At 40.7% G+C, this 19,268-nt stretch overlaps 1 protein-coding gene across 2 annotated transcripts in view; it reads right to left on the bottom strand.

Moving 5' to 3' along the window:
* The window catches only part of lmo1 (LIM domain only 1), a 34,634-nt gene that overhangs the window by 1,594 nt on the left and 13,772 nt on the right, over positions 1-19,268 (bottom strand). The window contains exons 2-4 of one of the 2 annotated variants that reach the window (XM_052063686.1): positions 18,231-18,290; positions 12,694-12,907; positions 2,438-2,563 (exon numbers count right to left, since the gene is read on the bottom strand). In XM_052063686.1, the coding sequence (XP_051919646.1) occupies positions 2,438-2,563; positions 12,694-12,907; positions 18,231-18,290 (400 nt within the window). The remainder of the gene's footprint in view (positions 1-2,437; positions 2,564-12,693; positions 12,908-18,230; positions 18,291-19,268) is intronic. The other variant, XM_052063687.1, reaches the window with a different exon arrangement.

The raw sequence follows: 19,268 nt of genomic DNA, 5'->3' as shown, positions 1-19,268 counted from the left end.
TGGATGGATGGATGGATATAATCATTATTAGCACCCAAACAAGAATTTAATATTGGCGGATCAGAGGCCAGAAACTCATCTGAAGTTCATCTCACAAGTCCTAAGTGGGACTTCTGCCCCCACTCAAAAGTGGGAATCTTGGAATCTTTTAACAGGTGCTGTGTTAGCCTAGTGTATGCAAAAACTGGATGGCTGTTGGATATTATGTCATAGCTTATACTGTTTGACAAACTTGATATTTCACTGGTTCTCAAACTTACCAAAATAATGATCACCATTAAAACTTCAATACAACTGAATTGCATTTAGCACACTTGGCGTATTTTCCGCACTATAAGGCGCTCCGGAGTATAAGGCGATACTAAAGGGAATACAAAACAGCTTTATTTATACAGAGCTTTCACAACCGCTTCAATTGTAACAAAGTGCTTTCCAGAAAATTTAAAACACTCCATCCAAGAAATCATAATATTGATCCATATATAAGGCGCACTGTCGGCTTTTGAGAAAATTTGATATTTTTAGGTGCGCCTTATAGTCCGGAAAATACGGTACTATATTGGATCCAACAACAAAAAAAAAAACATTTAAACCACTGAAACCTTCTGGAGTGTTGGAAGAGTTAATTCAGTGATTCTTTCCTGCAGCACTTTGAGAAAAATGTTCCTTATATGACAACTAGACGGGAACTAGTTCATGGTACAAACATTCACATGATTCATTAATGCTGTGAAAGAACAGAGTGTCATTAATTGAAGTAACTTTGTAACTCAGGGTGCCAGATTCACAAGAATTTAACTGTACATGACAAGACTGACACAACCTTAATGATTACGCCATGTCTGAACAGAATAACACATTAAAAAGCCTTGCCAACAGGCAAGGGTGATAATTGTGACTACAGCTAAGCATGCTGGGAAATGCCTCCTACTTTGATTCCCTCACACGTCACTGTATTGCTTTTAATGACGCTGATGAAAGTACAAATGCAGTGCAACGGCTACGCTGGGAAAGATCGTCTCCCTGCGATGATTTTGCAGCTCTGTTGCATATTTGCTCACACGTATCCGCGTTAGCGGTTGTTCTCTGTGATGAAAATGAAGCGAACAGCACATCGGTTTCAGTGATAAATGGCCATCCTGACAAACAACAAATGTTCCCCCAAATATAAATACTGTAAACACGTTGCCAAGAAAAGTATCCAGCTCGGACAAAATGGCATCAGAGCAAAGGAATTCGAACTTTCACATGAATGGGAATACCTGGAATGTTATTTTGACAAGTATTTTTATGAAGAGCAACATATTTTAATGTATTTTAAGTTTAAGATTTATTTTGAAATATTGTAAACATTTAATTTTTGTATGTCCTAAAATTTGTATAAATATATAATCCTGGTAGGCCCAAAACCTAAAGTATGCTTTCGCTCGTGATGTCTTCAATGCCAACCTGATCCCCTACCAAGTCAAATTCAAACTGATATCAGCAATACGAATTCACTCATAATATAATGCCTAATTATAATATATATATATATATATATATATATATATAGCTTGTTATAATGTGAGTTGAGTCACCTGCGCCTACAAAGTGCTTATATCTCACGTTTTCACGTGCCAGTCAAAGCAAAAAGCCGGCCGAATTCCATCTCGTATCTTGAAAAACTCCTAAATGGTATCTCAAGGCTCCACCGTATCTGTTTATGTGACTTCATGCAGTCAAGAAGAGCAAAACTATAGCGTAACACCGGTTGGCTTTGGTTACGTGCCATGCTGTTGAGACTGTCATTACTGTGCCAGGTGACGCTGTATCTTCCAAGTGAGAGGAGGGAGAGAGAGTACGGTCATAATTCCCTTACAGCAGGTGTTCACTATGGTAACCGAATGTGGCCCGCACAAGGTTAATGGGTTTGTGCTGTGCAGAAGAACAGGGTCACAGCACCCCTGACAAGCATGCAAAGGACATTCTGCTCCCAGACTGGCGCCATTACCAACAGTATTCTAATGGGCGAAAAAGCAGTATTAGGATATGTCATATTCTTTGTAAAGGCTTTGTGTTCACCCCTATTTGATGCTTGTTTCCTCACTAAGAAAAGAGCCTTTTACACCTGGGCCCATGCAGGCAGCGACAACGGCTGCCTCTGAAGAGTTAATGTTGCTGCGCCCTTGCAATTAGATTCACAGATCGAGCTGCAAACTGCTGCCAGTGTGTGACAAGAAAAATAATTAGCAGACCATTACAAGCACAATGCGGTAACCTTTATTTTTACAACAGAATTTCACTCTGGATTCTGCCGGTGCGGCCTGCGCACTCGGCAAACCAGACAGACAACTGGGTTGCGCGTGAAGAGAGAAGCTATTTCTGCATCTTCTGAGGTTGAAAAGCGATCAACCGTCTGAAAGCTTTTTTTTTTTTTTTAATGCCTATTGCTTACCTCTGGTTACAAAGCTGACAGGCAAAACAGTCCAAATGGTAAACATTATCTCTGGCTCTCATCACCATCTCAAAGGCTGGGATCAGTTTACTGCAGGCTGCGCAGTTTCCCGTCGTACCAAAGAGCCTGCAAGACAGAGAGCACAGACACAGATTAACCTAGCTTCCCTTTACCTTGATGGAATATAAGAGCAGAGAAAATATACTGACAGCGAGCGTGACAAAAAGAGAACTTGGAAAGATGGAGGGGGGGCGAGCGGGGGGGGGGGGGGGGGGTTGGGGTGAATGGCAATATGCTACATGAAATCCACAAATCTTTCCTGGCGCCTGCTCGGTGTTGGAGTTAATGAGAGAAACAAACATAGATCTTAATTCTCGCCTAATGATCTAATTAAAATGATCACATGGCTTTAATCGCCTTCAAAGCATACAGTATATCCCTTGCACAATGCAAAAACAACAAAAACAAGTCTGAGGTAAATCATTTGGGCTGCTCAAATTGTTTTCCTTCTCCCACATGAAAAAGAACTAATGTGTCGATCTGCAAAGCAAAGCCAGCTGGGTTTTGTGCAAATGTCTTTGTTGTATAGTGAAGCTGCAAGTTCAAACATAAAAAAAGTATTTTACATGAATGGACACCCTTTTCTCACTTTTTATTTTTTTTCTCAGCCATAAACATGTTCTCTTTTTACACGGATTACTCCCCCAAAAAAGGAGCAGATTCTGATTACAGTGCTTTTGACTTCAAGAATGTTCCTTTTGATAATCTTGCTTTCACATCAATTGGAACCAACCGCATGCACATGATGTCCCTTTTGTCATACGTTTCCCCCTCGAATATCCAAGTTCATAAAAACTCGCTGTATGTATTGATTTGCTGCAAAATGATGCAAAAATGGCAAATTGAAAAACAAAACAAAACGGTGTGTTCTTATTGCTTTTTCTTTGCTGTTAAGAAATGATAATCTTAATCTGGTAATTACTGCAATTAGCATACAAGCCACTTAAGTGACATTGACATTTCATTAATGAATTTACTGCAAACGATTTTCACAGCACAGCGGTTTTAAAACACGATCATAATCAACGTGAGATGCCCAGATTCAAACTTTAATCTACTGTCTATTCAATAGATACACTAATCTCGACTCCAAAGTGACGCAACACCGCCATCTACATTGATCTGTTAGCCATTACAGTTCTTTCACAGACGTCAGCAGCACGAGACGTTTGGATTTCAACTGACGAATACCATTGTCCTTGTCAGTGAATGAGTTAAGTATCTGCGTCATCTATTGAATTGATCTCAATGGTACAATGTCAGGCAATCAGCTCCAAGCATGCCCTGTTGGTCTTCACCTGTTCGACAAGTGTTTTTAGTTCTGCTCTTCTGTGTTGTTCATGCAGCAATGTTGCTGTAATTTTCTTTTTACAGATGTGAATATGCTCTTAGTGCCTAAATGTTTTTGCTTCAAACATACCCAAAATTAAAGGAATTCAGTGGAACAAGACCCTTTTCCTATATGCATTGCAGCTATCACATACCAAGCAAGATATAGATAAGGCTATTTTAATGCTAAAAAGAAATAAGGCCGCACATACTTTTCACGTCTGTCTGTATTCACGTTCAATCCTTTTAGGGACAGCGGTCACTACAGTGGACAGCTTATCTTGTAATCAGGTTACAGGGTGCATGAACGGGTTAAAGTTTTATAAGTACGGATAGATTTATATAATCAGTAGTCAAAATGACTGCTTTATAGCTTTTCAGGACACAATATTTAATCCACATAAAAGTATACTCCCTAAATTTGTAGGGCCCACATTGAGGAGTCACAGTGTTAATGTTTTCCTTGTCTATGTTGCTCTCATTCTGCTGCGATCACCTTGTTAAAGAAAATATCCGGTCGGCAGCCTCGCTTCTAATTAGAGGCCACTGGCCCAGAAGAGTTGCAGCGAAGAAACAGGAGAGTGAAAGAGCTGTTATGTTCACCCAGAGGGATTCGTAGGGTGTAAAGCAGAAATAGTGTGACAACAACTTGGTGTTACAGTCAATGGTTTACTACGCCGTGTGTACATGTGCGATCAACAGGAGAGTCGAGATGGGGTTTTTCCACTTTCTGTTTGCAACGTTTTGGACACATGAGAGTAGATGTAGGAAGACACAATTAGAAGTATAGTGTACAGCGTTACGTTGAAGACCATGCTGTGCCGCAATGTGCTGGGCAACTTGGAGCTCTACTGGATGCGGCATAATTAAGGGAAGAAGCAGAAAAGGTCCCCTACTAAGCAGAGAGAGTACATGACTGAGTTTGGTTGAACATTTTGGCTTTGAAATATACAATGTTCAATTCTCTTTTGTTGTGTGTGATATGTGACTTAGAAGGTGTTTGAACGTTTCAAATTACCTTTGCCTTCACGCTCATTTCTGTGAACCATTTAAGGCGTTCGACATTGTGTTTTAGCATTAAGCTAACAGACTTACGTTAATATGTAGTTTGGTTGAACATTTTTGTGTTTGGAGTATACATTTCATTCACTTGTGTTTTACGTGTCAGTTTTCATGAATCAAAATTCAAAACCTTACATCATCTGTCATCTTTCCCCACTGACATAAATGGAAGTGCCGCTCTGTGTGGTGCACGTTGTTGTTTTAAATGTGAAACGGGTAATTCTCTTTGCTTTATGTTTAGTATTAAAGGAAACTCCAGCTGGTGGTGGCAATGAACAACTTGAAGCCTTTTTTATTCACTGTTCTGCTCAGCTTCTGCTGCTTGTTGTGAGTTGAGATTGCTGCCATCATCTCGCACATCCAATTTTTTTTTGCTCACAAGTTGACGCCCAAAAAAAATAATATATATATATATATATCAGTTTTTCTTATCTTGAAAACTGCACAAGTCAGGACACTTCCAAGTCCAAGCACTAGTCTCAACAACTTGAAGCAAGCACGCTGCAGTTCTTTTTTTCTGAATAAGAGGGAGAACTAAGAAATATTTTTAAAAAGTACAACTTATATCACATTACAAACACGAATAACAAATAGTTAAAACTTGTGTTGTAATAATGGTGGGTAAAGAGAGTCAGTTTCAATCATGTACCAGTTTAGTATGATCTTGCATGAATATAGCAGTTTGGTGTGTGGCCATGATGGTCAGATGGGGAAATAAAACCATTTGAAGTACCCATTTGTATTTCCTGATTTGGTTGAGCCGAGTCCACTGTAAACTCTCAAATAACCCCAAGTTACACAATGCTCGGTAAACAAAAAAAGGGGATAAAAAAAAATGCAGTCACCTTTTGCATTTATATGCAGTGAAATACACATGCAGTTCAATGATGGCACAGGCCGTAAGCATGCCATGTCCCTCTGAATAACCTGACTGGTTTTAAATGATGAAGGATCTACTTCATTCTCGCTAAGCTGATCTGCTTCTCAAATTTATTTGCTACATGGCAGGCAAATACCCTGCCCATTTTGTTCTCTCGACACCAACAAATTGAGAAGCAAAATATATGAAATTGTGCTGATCTGACAGTGCGCGCCGTATTTCCACCAGTAAATGATGAGTCCGGGTTATAACATCAGCAGAGGTTCACGGTCCAATCGGGCTTTTTTCCCTGCTAAGAGGAGATAAGAGCTGAAGAGATACATTCAAACACATTTACATTCGGGTGAAGCTAAAAAGCTTCTGGAGTTGAAATGAAAATAAATAAATAAGTAAAACACTTCTGCTCTCGAGTGGAGCCTGATGGGAAGCAACAGTACACCGTAACAACATTGCACAATGCACAACAGTATGTCAAACATCAGGCTCCAAGGTGTGGATGTTTGCTGGGACACAGACTGATAATAAATAAGAATTTATCTTTAAAGTGGCTAAATGAACAAATCTTTATCTTATGGATGCATGCACATTACTCTGATTAAAAATCCATGGATGACAAATGAAGATTTCGCTTGACAAAGCGATTCTTAACTTGCCAAGTGCAGTGACGAACGGTGTTCTTACAAATCTTGTGTGAAATGATTCCAATGATTAAGTGTTTATGATCATAATTGTATTCAACCAGATACAACAGGAGTAGCTCATCCTGGTCAAATACTGTCGTTCTTCAAATTTGTAAAACTGTACATCATATCGCAACCATACACCACCGTGTCTGTGTGTGAGTGTGTGTGTGTGTGTGTGTTCATCATATATAAATAACATGTTGAGCCTTCATTGTAAAAGTGAACACACGTGTCATTTAATTCCTCTTCTTATATGGACAGAATGAATCAGTGGTCTCCAAAGGGATGTTCCTCGTTCTACCTAATGTTCATGATGCCATGTAAAGTACATCTAATTACATTCCAGGTCATCTGAATTTGTCAATCAATCGTCTGCACTATATTGAAGTTTGAAGTATAAAAAGCTCATTAAAACGAAACACTTCTGGGATTCATTTATTTGGATTGACCTGAACAGATGTGACAGTGAAATTGCTTCTTTCAGTTTGTCACTGACAGTGCACTCACTCGATGTAATATTAGACACAACTACACAATTAAATGAACCTCAAATAAAAGAGCAGTTTGAAAAGGGTAAATTTAGTTTTAGAAACGCCATTTGGTGTACTGCAGCCCAGTTACACATCACTGCAAGCTATTAAGCATATTAATAATCACATTTTAACTGAACCTTGATCTAAATGGAGTATTATAATCATTGTAAAGGCTGAATTTGCTCTTGTACAGGATGTCATGAGATGGTGCAGGTGTACCTCATGCTGTCATGGTATTTGTGACAAATACCACGTGGCACCTGACCTCTCGATTCACTACAATGGCACTGTTATGAATGATAATACTGTGCTAACTTTTTGTTCTTTTCATTCTGCATTAGCTTTCAGTCACTGCCTTTATGCCTCAGGAAACAAATTTTTTAAGTTACATAGTAGTAGTTACTTAGCGTATGGACTAAATGCAGAGGAAATAACATTTTATGCGGTATCAGAGATCAGAAAATCCCAGACTGTGTCACTTGCATGTTCTTAGGAATGACACTGGGGTTAAAGGTCATCCTGTCTTCTCCACGGATGTGGTCAGACAAAAGGCTTCACACCAGCAAGGGCAAAACCCAGCAGAATATAAAATACCACCATGTTGGTTTTAAAGCCGGGAGACTCAAATAATGACCCGGTAATCTGTAAAGTAAAGTATCTGTAAAGTCCTCGAGTGTGGTGCCAGAAGGCTTTAATTTATGTGCTGATGTTGGGTAGCAGTAAGAAATCAGAGAAACTCTGCTCTCCCTCCTCTATTGTCAAACTTCAACGAGCTGAAAGGAGTGCTGCCTTTCGTTTTATCAGTGTACTACTTTGCTCATGTCAAAAGCTTTCATCTCCCACAATGGCTCCGTACATTTCCTTCTTTTAAGACCGGACTGCATATTACGTGAAATGCTTCTGTGCGTACCGATTCTATTTTTAGACGGCTACGGTCAATGTGATGTCCCCCACAATGTGGGCCCCCACAAACTTAGATTTCAGCACCTGTGGATTCACCCATTCCGTTTTTTTTTTTTCAATACCTTTTTTGAGTTTTGGGTTAATCATTTGTTTTTGTGTGTGTTTTTGGTGGGGAGGAACCAACCTTTTTCCATGGAAAACACTTTATGGTGGTTCACCCATTTTTTTCAAGAATTCTTCAGGTTCAAAAGATTATTATTTTTTAACTCTCTTCAGTGCATTTGGAATGGCCTTCAATTATTATTTTTGGTCCGGTACACATGCATTGTACACCATAGTAATGGTTGAGTGATTGAGTGCTAATTTTTTATATGCTTAATTTTTTTTCTCATGAAAATACACATAAAATTTTTTGATTGGGCGAGGTTCTTGGTCGATGGGGTCAGTTGGATTAAGGTGATCTGAGAGAGGAATGATATAAGTTACAAGTGTGGTCCCGAAACAAATGAAACTAATATCTTAAGGCACCACTGTACTTTCATATCGCTTTCAGGTACTTTCTTCAAGTCTGCCATCAGGACATGACAGATTTGAAAAGATGGACACGCCCAGCTGGAGCTATCATCCCCATCAGCAGTTTGTGGATAAATTGTACTGTTCATTATCTTGGAAACATTTTCCTCTTTCAGTTAATTATGCTGCCCGTTTGATAAGTGGATGACTATTAGGGCCTCTCTTATATATGAAACAGGAGATTAAATTAATTCGGTGCAGATGATCAAATCACAACTAGATTGTCAAGCCTCGGGTGGAGTCAAATGATACAGGGCCCTTGACATAAATGAAACACCTAATTAATATGTTATTATCCTTTAGTGATAACGGTGGGGTCTAAAAAAAAAAAAGTGTTGTATTTGTGAACTTTCTGTCGTGCAATCATTTGGAGGGCAGTCGGGGACCGTGGCACAGATGTGTGTACGTGTGTGTTGAAGATTCGGGAACGCGTGAGTGCATTCAATAAGCTGCTAATGCCACTGAAGGACAATCACAGATGGAGCTCCTATAATTAATGGGAGCATGGCAGGGTTCCAAAGCCTGGGAAATAACCAAAGTGTGTTTGATCCACCCGCTTGTTTTTAATGTAGTAGAGAAGCCTAATTCAGTGCACGGATTTCGCTTCATGACTGCAGGTAAGGGATGCCTTCATCTTAGTTCACCGAAGAGGAAGCAAAGAGGAAGAAGGGAAGGAGATGGTCGACGTCAACACAATCGGCGCGATACCCAAAGCGACGTTTTTAATAGCAATTAGTCAAGCAGCTCTGGCCATTGTTGTTTCATTCTGAAGAGCAGGCACCCCTGACCAAAAGCGGAGCGTGAAACCCACTTTATTTTCAAAAATCCATAATTTGTTGTTAAGAATTCTTGATTTTCTTCAGCCGTCTCCTTTTTACACCCCATCTCTGACCTCAACATCTCGCCCGGGGTTAATGTGCACAAAAGCGTTTCATATTTCCTCCAATGTGCCAGCAATGCACACACAGTGTCCTTTCAGCCGATATATTTTTTACACGCGAAACTCTGCGCTTCATGATTTTTGCCTTCACTTGTTCATATTCCCATTTATTATTACTTCGTATGCACGCCTGTCCCTTCTGGAAGCAACATGGGGGTATTAGCGGACGGAGCTCTCACTGGTTCTTTAAACAATTAACTAAGGGTGGGATCTAATGGATGGTAATGGTCTATCTTCGTGTAACATCACTAAGCGCCTCTGGAGTAGGCTGTGGGCTCCTTGTGGGTCCGGGGAAAATCTGAGATGCAAGAAGAATGTCACGAGGGTCCCTGAGTGAGCCATAGTGGATGTAAAAAGTCTACGCACCCCTGTCCAAATGTGTTCCCCAAAAAAGAAGTCCAAGATGAATCATTTAAAATCTTTTTTCCACTATTAATGTGACCTATACAACACAGCTGAATTTTTAAATCACCTTTGCGAGAAGGGAAGCAAAAGTACAATGATGTAAGACAAGTGCGCACACCCTCTTATACCTGGTGTGTGTTTATGCTCGGAAATCACATTCAAACCCGTGTTAAACGGGCGTCGCGCACAACTGCCACCATTTTAAGTGTCTCTCATTAACCCCAAATAAAGCTTAGCTGTTCTAGTAGGCTTTTTCTGACATGTTATTGTTTTCTAGAAGAAGCCCAAAGGCTTTGTGCTAAATACTGCTTGCTATTTGGAACTGTTTGTCCAACGCCAAAGCATGATGCTGCCACTCCAATGATTCACTTAAAGGTCTGATATTTAGCAGGATCGGTTTCGTGCCAAAGATACCTTTTAGATTCTGCCCAAAGAGTTCAACCTTTGTTTCGTCTGACCAGTCAAACGTTTGCCAAGTGTTTGGGAGATTTGTGTGTGTGTGTTTACATTATTAACCTTGGGTTGATTGCTATACTATTAAATGATAATGGTATTTTTTTTCTCTCTCCCGTACCTTAGCTGTTTTAACGCTTGTCAGAATAGGCCGGCTCATTGAAGCGTATCATGATGATATTTTATTTGTCGTTCTTTGAAAATGTATCCCCATGAAAATGAGTAGCGGCACAAAAAAGTAGGTTGGAAGGTGGTTGACGGGTTTGCACACTTGCCTCACAGTATTGAGGTTTAGGGTTAGATTCCAGGCTCTGACCTTACTGTCTGGAGTTTGCATGTATTCCCTGTGCCTGTGTGGGGTTTCTCTCTTTCTCTGTCTCTCTCTCTGTCTCTCTCTCTCTCTCTGTCTTTATATCAAAAACTAAAAAAGAAACAGGCCATTTGAACAATGGGGTGTAGACTTTCTTTTACCATCTGTAGGTAGGAGGAAAGAGTTGATGAAGATATTCTCAACTAGAATATTGGTGGTGATTTGAAATGATGAGCGCAGTTGGATCATGTTGCTCTAAATCAGAATAATGAACTAATTAAAACCTGTAGGAAGAAGGTTGAGCGTGTCAATGAGGGATTGGACAGACGTCGGCAGAAGGGGAATTGGTGAATGGGGGAGGACTTTGCAGGGGAGGGGGTTTTAAGAAGGAGGGGGCGGGTAGCAAGGGCAGCGGCATCTCTAAGTCAGCCTCTGGGGGATTCCCTCACGGATAAGTGGTCCGATCTCATTGGGAATGTGACTTAACGCTCAGGAAATGGTCATGTTTAATTTAACTAGCAGATGGTAGGGGCATCTGAAGACTGTGTGTGCGTGTGTGTGTGTGTGTGTGTGTGTGTGTGCGCGCACGTGTGTGTCGGGGGAGACAAAGACCCTGGTGAAGCAACAAGGCCACCTTGAGGTTTCGTTCAGCTCACTTGACATGACATTCGTCGCGCACTAGTTCATGTAAACAGAAAACAAAAGAACCCGGGACAATGAATACCAAGACAGCTAACATTGATTTGAGTAGTCATCTGTTTGCTGCAATCATGTCAGCTACTGAAAGCCTTCAAAATGGCAGGTCTTTTGCTTACAAGGGCAAAGTATATGAATCGTACTGGCAGCTACTAACAGCTTTCTTGAAAACATTGTGATTTTCTACAGTGCACGCACACGCCATGGTGACCCCATATTGCTTTGCTATTATATTGGTGGAATAGACACGTTATGTTGTATTTACTGTAGCACTAACACTGATGCAAGTTAGATGAACCTTTCGGTGACAGAGACTCTTCACGATTTGCTTTTTAGCCATAGTTAAATATAACATTTTCAATACGCTTAAGACTTTTTGTGAAACATAATGCATACAACACAACAGGAAACATGTTTTTGCTGTGGAACCTCATGTTATACGAAATGGCGTTCGTTTGGCCGATATACAGTACCGTGTATTCATCTACCAGTCAAATATCAAATTGCAACAAAACAATTGCTCACTGTGCTTTTGGTCATGACCGGTCACAATGCTCAGCGTATGGACGGATTTACTGTTGAGAGTCGTGTTCGAGCAAAACCTTTGCGGCATGTGAAATAAAATAACACATTTAGTTGATAAAGCTACACTTGTGTTTGTCCGTTTCATTTCTTTGCTTGGCTTTTTTCTTTAATTATATTTATCACTGGAGCTCATGCGCACATTGCACATACTGGAACTGTAGGGGGCACAAGAGAGCATTAATGGACAATTGTCCATGGTTATATCTTCTTTTTGGGGGGATTTGAAAATTTCATGTAGACGGACGGGACTAGTGGTCAAATCAATAATGGACTAATGTACATGTCAGGCCACAAATTGGTGATGTCTCAAGAAAAAGGTGTTGAATACTAACACACAAGAAAGCCACGGCAGGATATGTATGGCATTGTGAAGTGGAACTAATTTGTTGGGATTTTTGTTTAGCTTTGACCTTGATCTTTTTGGAGTGATTGCTTTAGAAAAAGGCAAGACAAATGTCAGAATTTGAAAAAAACCCATCCTATTGTTTTGAGAAATTGTTTTTGAAGTTCTTGTTGTTATTGCTTTTCCACAAAGGTAATGCGTTTCATGGGAGATGGAATGCCATTGTCGAAGAGGTTCAGATGTAGCTTAAAGTATTAAAAAGCCGTCCACTACTCTGCTGAGTGTGGCTTTTGCCTGGATGGATTCCACGATATCAAAAAAATAAATAAATAATCTTCAGAAGTTCCCATGAATGGAGCCTCTGGTAAAAGATGCACCTGCTACACTCCACTTAGCGGCACATAAAACTTTGGTGATCCTCTCACATAACGTGTACGGCGTTGTAATGCCGTCCTTTGTGTTTGCAGCGACTGCGGTGAAGTGATTGTGTGTCTTTCTTGCCTCAGGTAGTCCCGGCGACACAGGATGAGGTTGGCTTTCGTATAAAGGGTGGAGCCCACCTCCCCAAGGCGGCAGTCGCAGCAGGCACATTTGAGACAGTCCTCATGCCAGTATTTGTCCAGGGCTTTGAGTAGGTAGCGGTCTTTAATCTTGCGATTGCAGCCAGCGCACCCCTTCTGTTTCCCTTTGGGCTGGACGGAGAGCATCGGCACACCTGGAGTGATAAGGAGACAAATAGCGAGGCATGATTTACGGCCGCGGGAACCCGAGTGACTTTTCATGTTCTCTTTTTGATAAGCGGGCTGATTCCGCGGGCGTCTAAGCATGGCCTCACGTGCAACGGAGGCGCAGCGCCGACCTGCTTCATATGCATTAAAGAAAACACTCTTCCGTGTACAGTAGATAAACACGCGGGTCACATTGGACTACCAACCCCTCACTTGCTCGTTCCACCAAGAACACGCTGTAACACTCCCGCTACATGATCACTTGCAGTACCGAGTTTGCACAATACGTAGTACATCAAATCTGGGATCTATTTTGCTTCTTGTGGTACTTACAGTGGGCCGTGTAGTGCATTAGTTACCTTTTCATCAAGCCCATTTCACTCAACTGTCCAGAGCTGTAAAAGCTCCTCATGGGCTTTGTTTGGTATAGATTAACATTAACCTTTTAAAAAGCCTCTGACCGCAAAACACGCTGCTACCAGACCCCAGTGAGATATGTTATGGCCTAAGTGCCTTTTAGCATACACTCACTCTTATTCGCACACACAACCACACACACACACACAGACACGGCTGCAACAGCCTTTACACTTATCTGTGCTCATGTGTCTGCAATGAGCGAGCCCAAAGTTACCGAACTCGCAAATTGTCCCGGTGTCATGCAGGCCCCCTTTAAGTGAGCCTTTTAGCCTCCGAAAGGACAAATAAAGTCCATTTAATAACTGCACTAAACACTAATAGTCTATGTGTGGCTGACATTTGTGTTCGTACTAAAAGCCCCCCTCAGGCCACTGCTGGTACCGAGGCAGGGGCGCGCAGCACTCCTCTGCAGCACTAACAGGTCTGCCACAGCTGAGAGCACCACACAACAGCTCTTAAGACACTCTCTCACACACTGAGCTATTGATCCATCTAAAAGAACACACAGTGGACGCCACTTGCCACTCTCTTTCAAAACACCCCCCCCCTAAAAAAAAAAATAATAAATTGAACACCCAGAGGAATGGGGGTATGGTGGGTGAACAGGGGGGTGCTGCCAGAATTTGGCATGTGGGGCAACCCACCTATAAAGGCTGAGATGAATGAAATCGAGTTCTGTGGGTGTCTCTGTTTTTATGCTTCAGAGATAAGTGAAGGGGAGCAAATGTCTAGTGTCTGACTACCACGCGGCTGGTGTGTTTGATTTTGTTCACGTGCTGTTTGTGCTTGATGCCCAATTGTAAACGCAGCTTCACTTTGCGCACTGTTTCTCTCTGCTTGCCATGTTTGCCCTTCAAATAATTATTTTGTGTGTGTGTGTGTGTGGGCGCGCACGTGTGTGTTCAGGCTATGTCTTCCTTAAAAATAAATAGCAGAAATGCGTATGGCAAAGATGGGACACTTGAAAAAATTTCCTTGGACAATTGAAGTGTGACGATCAATTTGTTCATTTTAATTGGAGGAGCAAAATTGTCAATAAGTGTGATTTTGAAATTTTTTGCTCCAAATAGTTTGTAGTTTTTGGAGAGGTATTACATTGACATTTGTTCAACAAAATAAATGTTGTTCACAGCAGTGCAAAACTGCGTACAGAAAGGCAAATTATTCTGAGGCTCCAAGCTAAAGAACTTCACAGTGTCAAACTCAAGCCAACAAAAACAAACTGTAGCCTCTACATTTGTGTTCACGAAAATGAACTCGTTGGCATGTAAAAATTGAGCGGATGCATTGTGTAGCAATACACTACCTTTGCCAGTCTGGGGAACCTGAATCCATTCGCCTGTTGGTTTGTTTCATTGAATATGCCCGATTTCAAATATCATTCGTTTTGTTTTTGTTCAGAAATTGCTTTTACCAAATTTTGCTCACTCCCTGTTGACCATTCGTTTGTACTTCTACAGCAGCTATTCTGGGCACCAAATTAATTGGTCTACATTTTTTTTTCTGCTGGTTGTTGAAAAGTAGTTTTAGTAGATTTTGCACTCAGACTCCAAGAGGTGGCAACTACATAACCTCCATGATATAAAATCAAGAGCAAGAGACCTGGGGGATTGAAAATTCATTCTTTTTTTAAAATGCTGCGCATTTAAATCAGCCACTTAAAAAAAGTTTAAGAATTTTATATATAAGCATGTTGTCTGGTGTGAAGATGTCTCATTTATTTATTAGATGTTGAAGCGTAGAGGCTAATTGGTCTAGTTCTGCAGTGGAATCCATCAATTAGAGTTTGTCCTTTCCTGCATCCCACCCTCCTCTAAACAGGCCCCTTGAAGTTGCTGCAGTATGATCACAAAAACTTGCTATAAATACCAATGTTAGGTGCAAATGAAGGAAAAAAGCTTCAAATTCAAGTGGCGGTGGTTGAGGGCAGCCTCTTCTACTTGCATTTCATGCCTTGTTAGGGGAGCTCTCTGCAGGTATGCCAACCATCGTCCTCTGACAGGCTTCCACAGAACTACAGAGCAGTCATAATGAGGAGAGAGAGAATGACTGTGTGTGTGTGCGCGTGCACGCGCACACATGCTTTAAAGTCTTTTCAAAAAGAAAACATTTAAGTCCCTTAGGGATCACCAAACTCTTTTAATTTGCCTTTCATGACAACTAATTAGGAATTCCATTCAAAATCTTTGCTTTAAATAAGATTACTAATTATATAAAAAGGTCGTTCCTCCACCGTTGGAGAACTACTCCTAATTGGTTGAGACGACCACATTCTCCATATACATATCACGTGTGTGTTTTACATCCTGCTTGAAAAGGCCAACGCTTCCAAAGATTAACCTATCTTGGAATGACTGGATTCTGCCTCCGCTGGATGCCTGCTCGCTTTAAAGCCCCGCTCAACTCATCAATGTAAAACACTAACACCGACTTTAGTCTTTGCAGTCAGTCGCATATTCATTTTGTCCTGCAAATACCCCCAGTTGTTGGGGAGGTGTCTCAACTGAGCCTCAACCTTCAAGAATTTAGTGAGAAATCAGACGATGTACATACAGTACGGTGGACCTTGGCTATTTGCTCGGGATAGGGACCAAGTCCGACCACGGCCAGAGAATTTGACGCGCACTTAAATGCGATGATATGGGGACAAACAATTTTAAAAATTAATTTATGAACTGCAGAATTTCAAACTCTTACAAACATCTACAAAACATTGCTGTACCCTTAAAAAATGCATTGGACAATTTACAGCTGGTAATGCAGATGCATCATGTACAGTGCCTATAAGTAACTTCAATTCTGAAGATTTTGTTGATAATGATGATGAAAAGTCTTTATAAACGTGAGATAAACCCCAACACCAGAGAGAAAAATAAATACATCAATTCTAAATATATATATATATGGGGGGGGGACAATAAGAACCCTTTAAAGACTACCATTGGCCCATTTAATCCCACCGGTCACATTTGTGAAGGACAACAATGATTTAATTTACAGGGCTCTAAAAATATTTTATTACTGAATGACACTTGATTTTGACTTTATGTCTAGGAAAAATTTGGGATTAAATGGGTGAACAACCATGGTCTCAACACAACGCGAAAATAAATAATTCTATTATTACATAATAATATAAGATGAAATAATGTCACACTGCGTTCAATTTAAAGTTACCGTTGAAAATACTGGTAATTAGGTTTTTAATAATTACAAAAAGGTATTTTTAAACATGCGGACTGAAGACAGTAAACGGATATCAGCAGGTAGAGTATTCCAGTTACAGGGGTGGGGGGCGGGGGGGGGGGGGGTCAATGACTTGAAAGCTTTCTTGCCTATTTCTTTCGTAGCAAAGTGGGACTATAAAGAAAAACTGGTCTGAACCTCGTAATGTGTAATTGGATAATCGCGGAGCAAAGTGTTGTTTCAAACAATGAGGGAACTAAAAAACGAATTCATTTAAAAAGAAACTGAAAGCAGTGAAATTGTCGTCCATTCGCTCAAGAAAGCCACCCTAGTGGATCATGATGATGATGATTAAGAATCAGTGTAGCAGGGCAAGTGTGAAACAATGAACATTTAACTGCACAGCAAAATGTGGAACATCACCGGTGGGTACTGTGGAGTGGCATCTCCTGATAGAAAAATCTTGCATGAATCTAAAATACCTAACACTTGGTTGTTAACTGACAAGAAACCGCTGAGTATACAGTGACAAAACGATCTGGCAGTCAAAGATAGGTTTGGCGATGTTCGGCTGGTTTGGAGCTGTTGAGCTGGATGTCACTGGTTTTGATCAGACAAGACAAAGCAGCAAATATGGGGGCTGCCATCTTATCGATCTATTCCCACTGAGCGTCACTCACAAAACTCACACTGCTTCTGTTAGATTTCTGATTGGATGAGCGCAGGAGGTCTGCCCTCTGCCGCAGAGGTTTTCTTGAACAGGCAATTTGTTTTTCTTTTTTTGGGGGGTGGGGGGACATGTTTAGGATCAACAGTCACCGTTTATTGTCTCAATCAAAGAGACGGTACGATCCACTAAATATGATACATACTGAGAGCAGGGGTCACAGACGTAGTGCCTGTGGGCACCAGGTAGCCCCCAACAACCACATAAACAGCTCACGGGCCTGTTGCTAGAATCGCTCACCACTGATGGGACATTGTGATCTACGAGAAATGTTGCATCAGTAATCATTTGAAAATGTAAACACTGGTGGTGAGTTATTGAAATAAAGAGTTGCATATTGGTATTTATGTTTCCTAATTACCGTGACAAGTGATTAACGTGATTTACGTCTTCACAGAAATGAATAAGAAATATTTATAATAACGTAATATTAACATATGAGCAATTTTTTAAATTTCAGAAGCGTGTATCAAACTGCTACCCCTTCGCATTAGTCATGAGCCAAGAAGGAGCGCTCAGCTTCAAAATGGTTGAGTCCTGTTGTACTGTGGACATCATTTTCTTACATTTTTGTGCCACGTAACAGAAAATCGCAAATAAGTAACGTCCCCGTACACAAATAACGGAGGATACAACAAAACAGAAACATCTGCAAATTTGTGGATGCTAAACTGCGACTATGTGGGACTCCACCGTAAAATGTTCACACTATGCTTGGTGCACGTTGTGTCCATAAATGCCTGAAGATGTGCTTTGTAATACAATCGTAACTTCTTGTGAGAAACCCACAAAACCCCCCCCCCCCCAAAAAAATTAAGCTTATGAGGAAAACGAGTCACATTTCACTGACAATACTCTCATGAGTTAAGCGAGTAGCTCACTAAGTCATTAAACAAATAGTACTGACAAACAATTAATCTATCATCAAGAAGTTTTGTTGTTGTTGTTGTTCTACAAGCCGAGAGACATTTTCTTACCGCTCAACACACTTGGAGTGTCAATTTGGGTAGAACACAACCTTCCCATTGGCACCATCCCTGGATGAAAAACAACGCGATAGTCAGGCAACTAGATCACAGATGGAGAGAAATAAAATGACCTTTTGTTTAACTGAAGTCACAATAGGTACGAGGTGTGTCAGAAAGGTTCCAGGACTTCTAGGAACCCCTTCTTCTACTACCTCCAAACTCCAAATTTACCTCGGGAGTCTAACACAATTTCTCTGCCATTGTCTTTATGTACTCCTCGAGGGATTCATCCAGGATCCTCTGCATCCCCGTCATCATGTCATCCATGTTATCAAAACGGATCACTTTGATGACCCTCTTGATATTGGGAAAGAGGGAAAATAATCACACAGCCAGGTTGGGAAACTTACGAAGATTGCTCACAGCAGTGAGCAGGTGCATTTTCTTTAGACATGCTGGCCCACATTGAACCATGTAGTTTGGATTTTATTGTTTGTGTGTGTGTGTGTATAAGAGAAATACAAGTCCTGGAACTTTTCTGACACCTCGTGTGCATCACCACATCCCTTTTTATTTTCAAACAAGAAACATTTTGCACGTCCAAGCTGGGCGACACAACTTATCCGTCCTCAGAAGGAATTGCAATGCTATTAGTAGGATTTAAAAGAAAACATATTCCACGGAGCACTCAACGGAAAAGCTTGAAAATGGAGAAGTAAAATGATCACAAATGCGTGACGAGGCTTGCGTGAACTCTTTCAACAATTATTGATGAAATAAATTTCTAAGGTACTGTTAGCATTTTGAAATAATTGGCATCTCTTATTTTGGCCACTGCGTTGATCCATTTGGGGTCCTTATTTATTTATTGAATTTGCATGACTTTTGTAACCTAGCCAAACCAATAAGAGACAAAGCAACACTTAATATGCTGAAATATGCAAATAGTTAGCATCTTAATGATGACCGGACTGATAAGTGAAATGGCACCGTAATTGCTGAATAATTTACGGTTAATTAGCTTCATTTGATGAACGAATCAATCAT

This window comes from Hippocampus zosterae, chromosome 4 (genome assembly GCF_025434085.1).
Source record: "Hippocampus zosterae strain Florida chromosome 4, ASM2543408v3, whole genome shotgun sequence".
NCBI classification, from domain to species: domain Eukaryota; kingdom Metazoa; phylum Chordata; class Actinopteri; order Syngnathiformes; family Syngnathidae; genus Hippocampus; species Hippocampus zosterae.
This window is presented reverse-complemented; position numbering and strand designations above follow the sequence as displayed.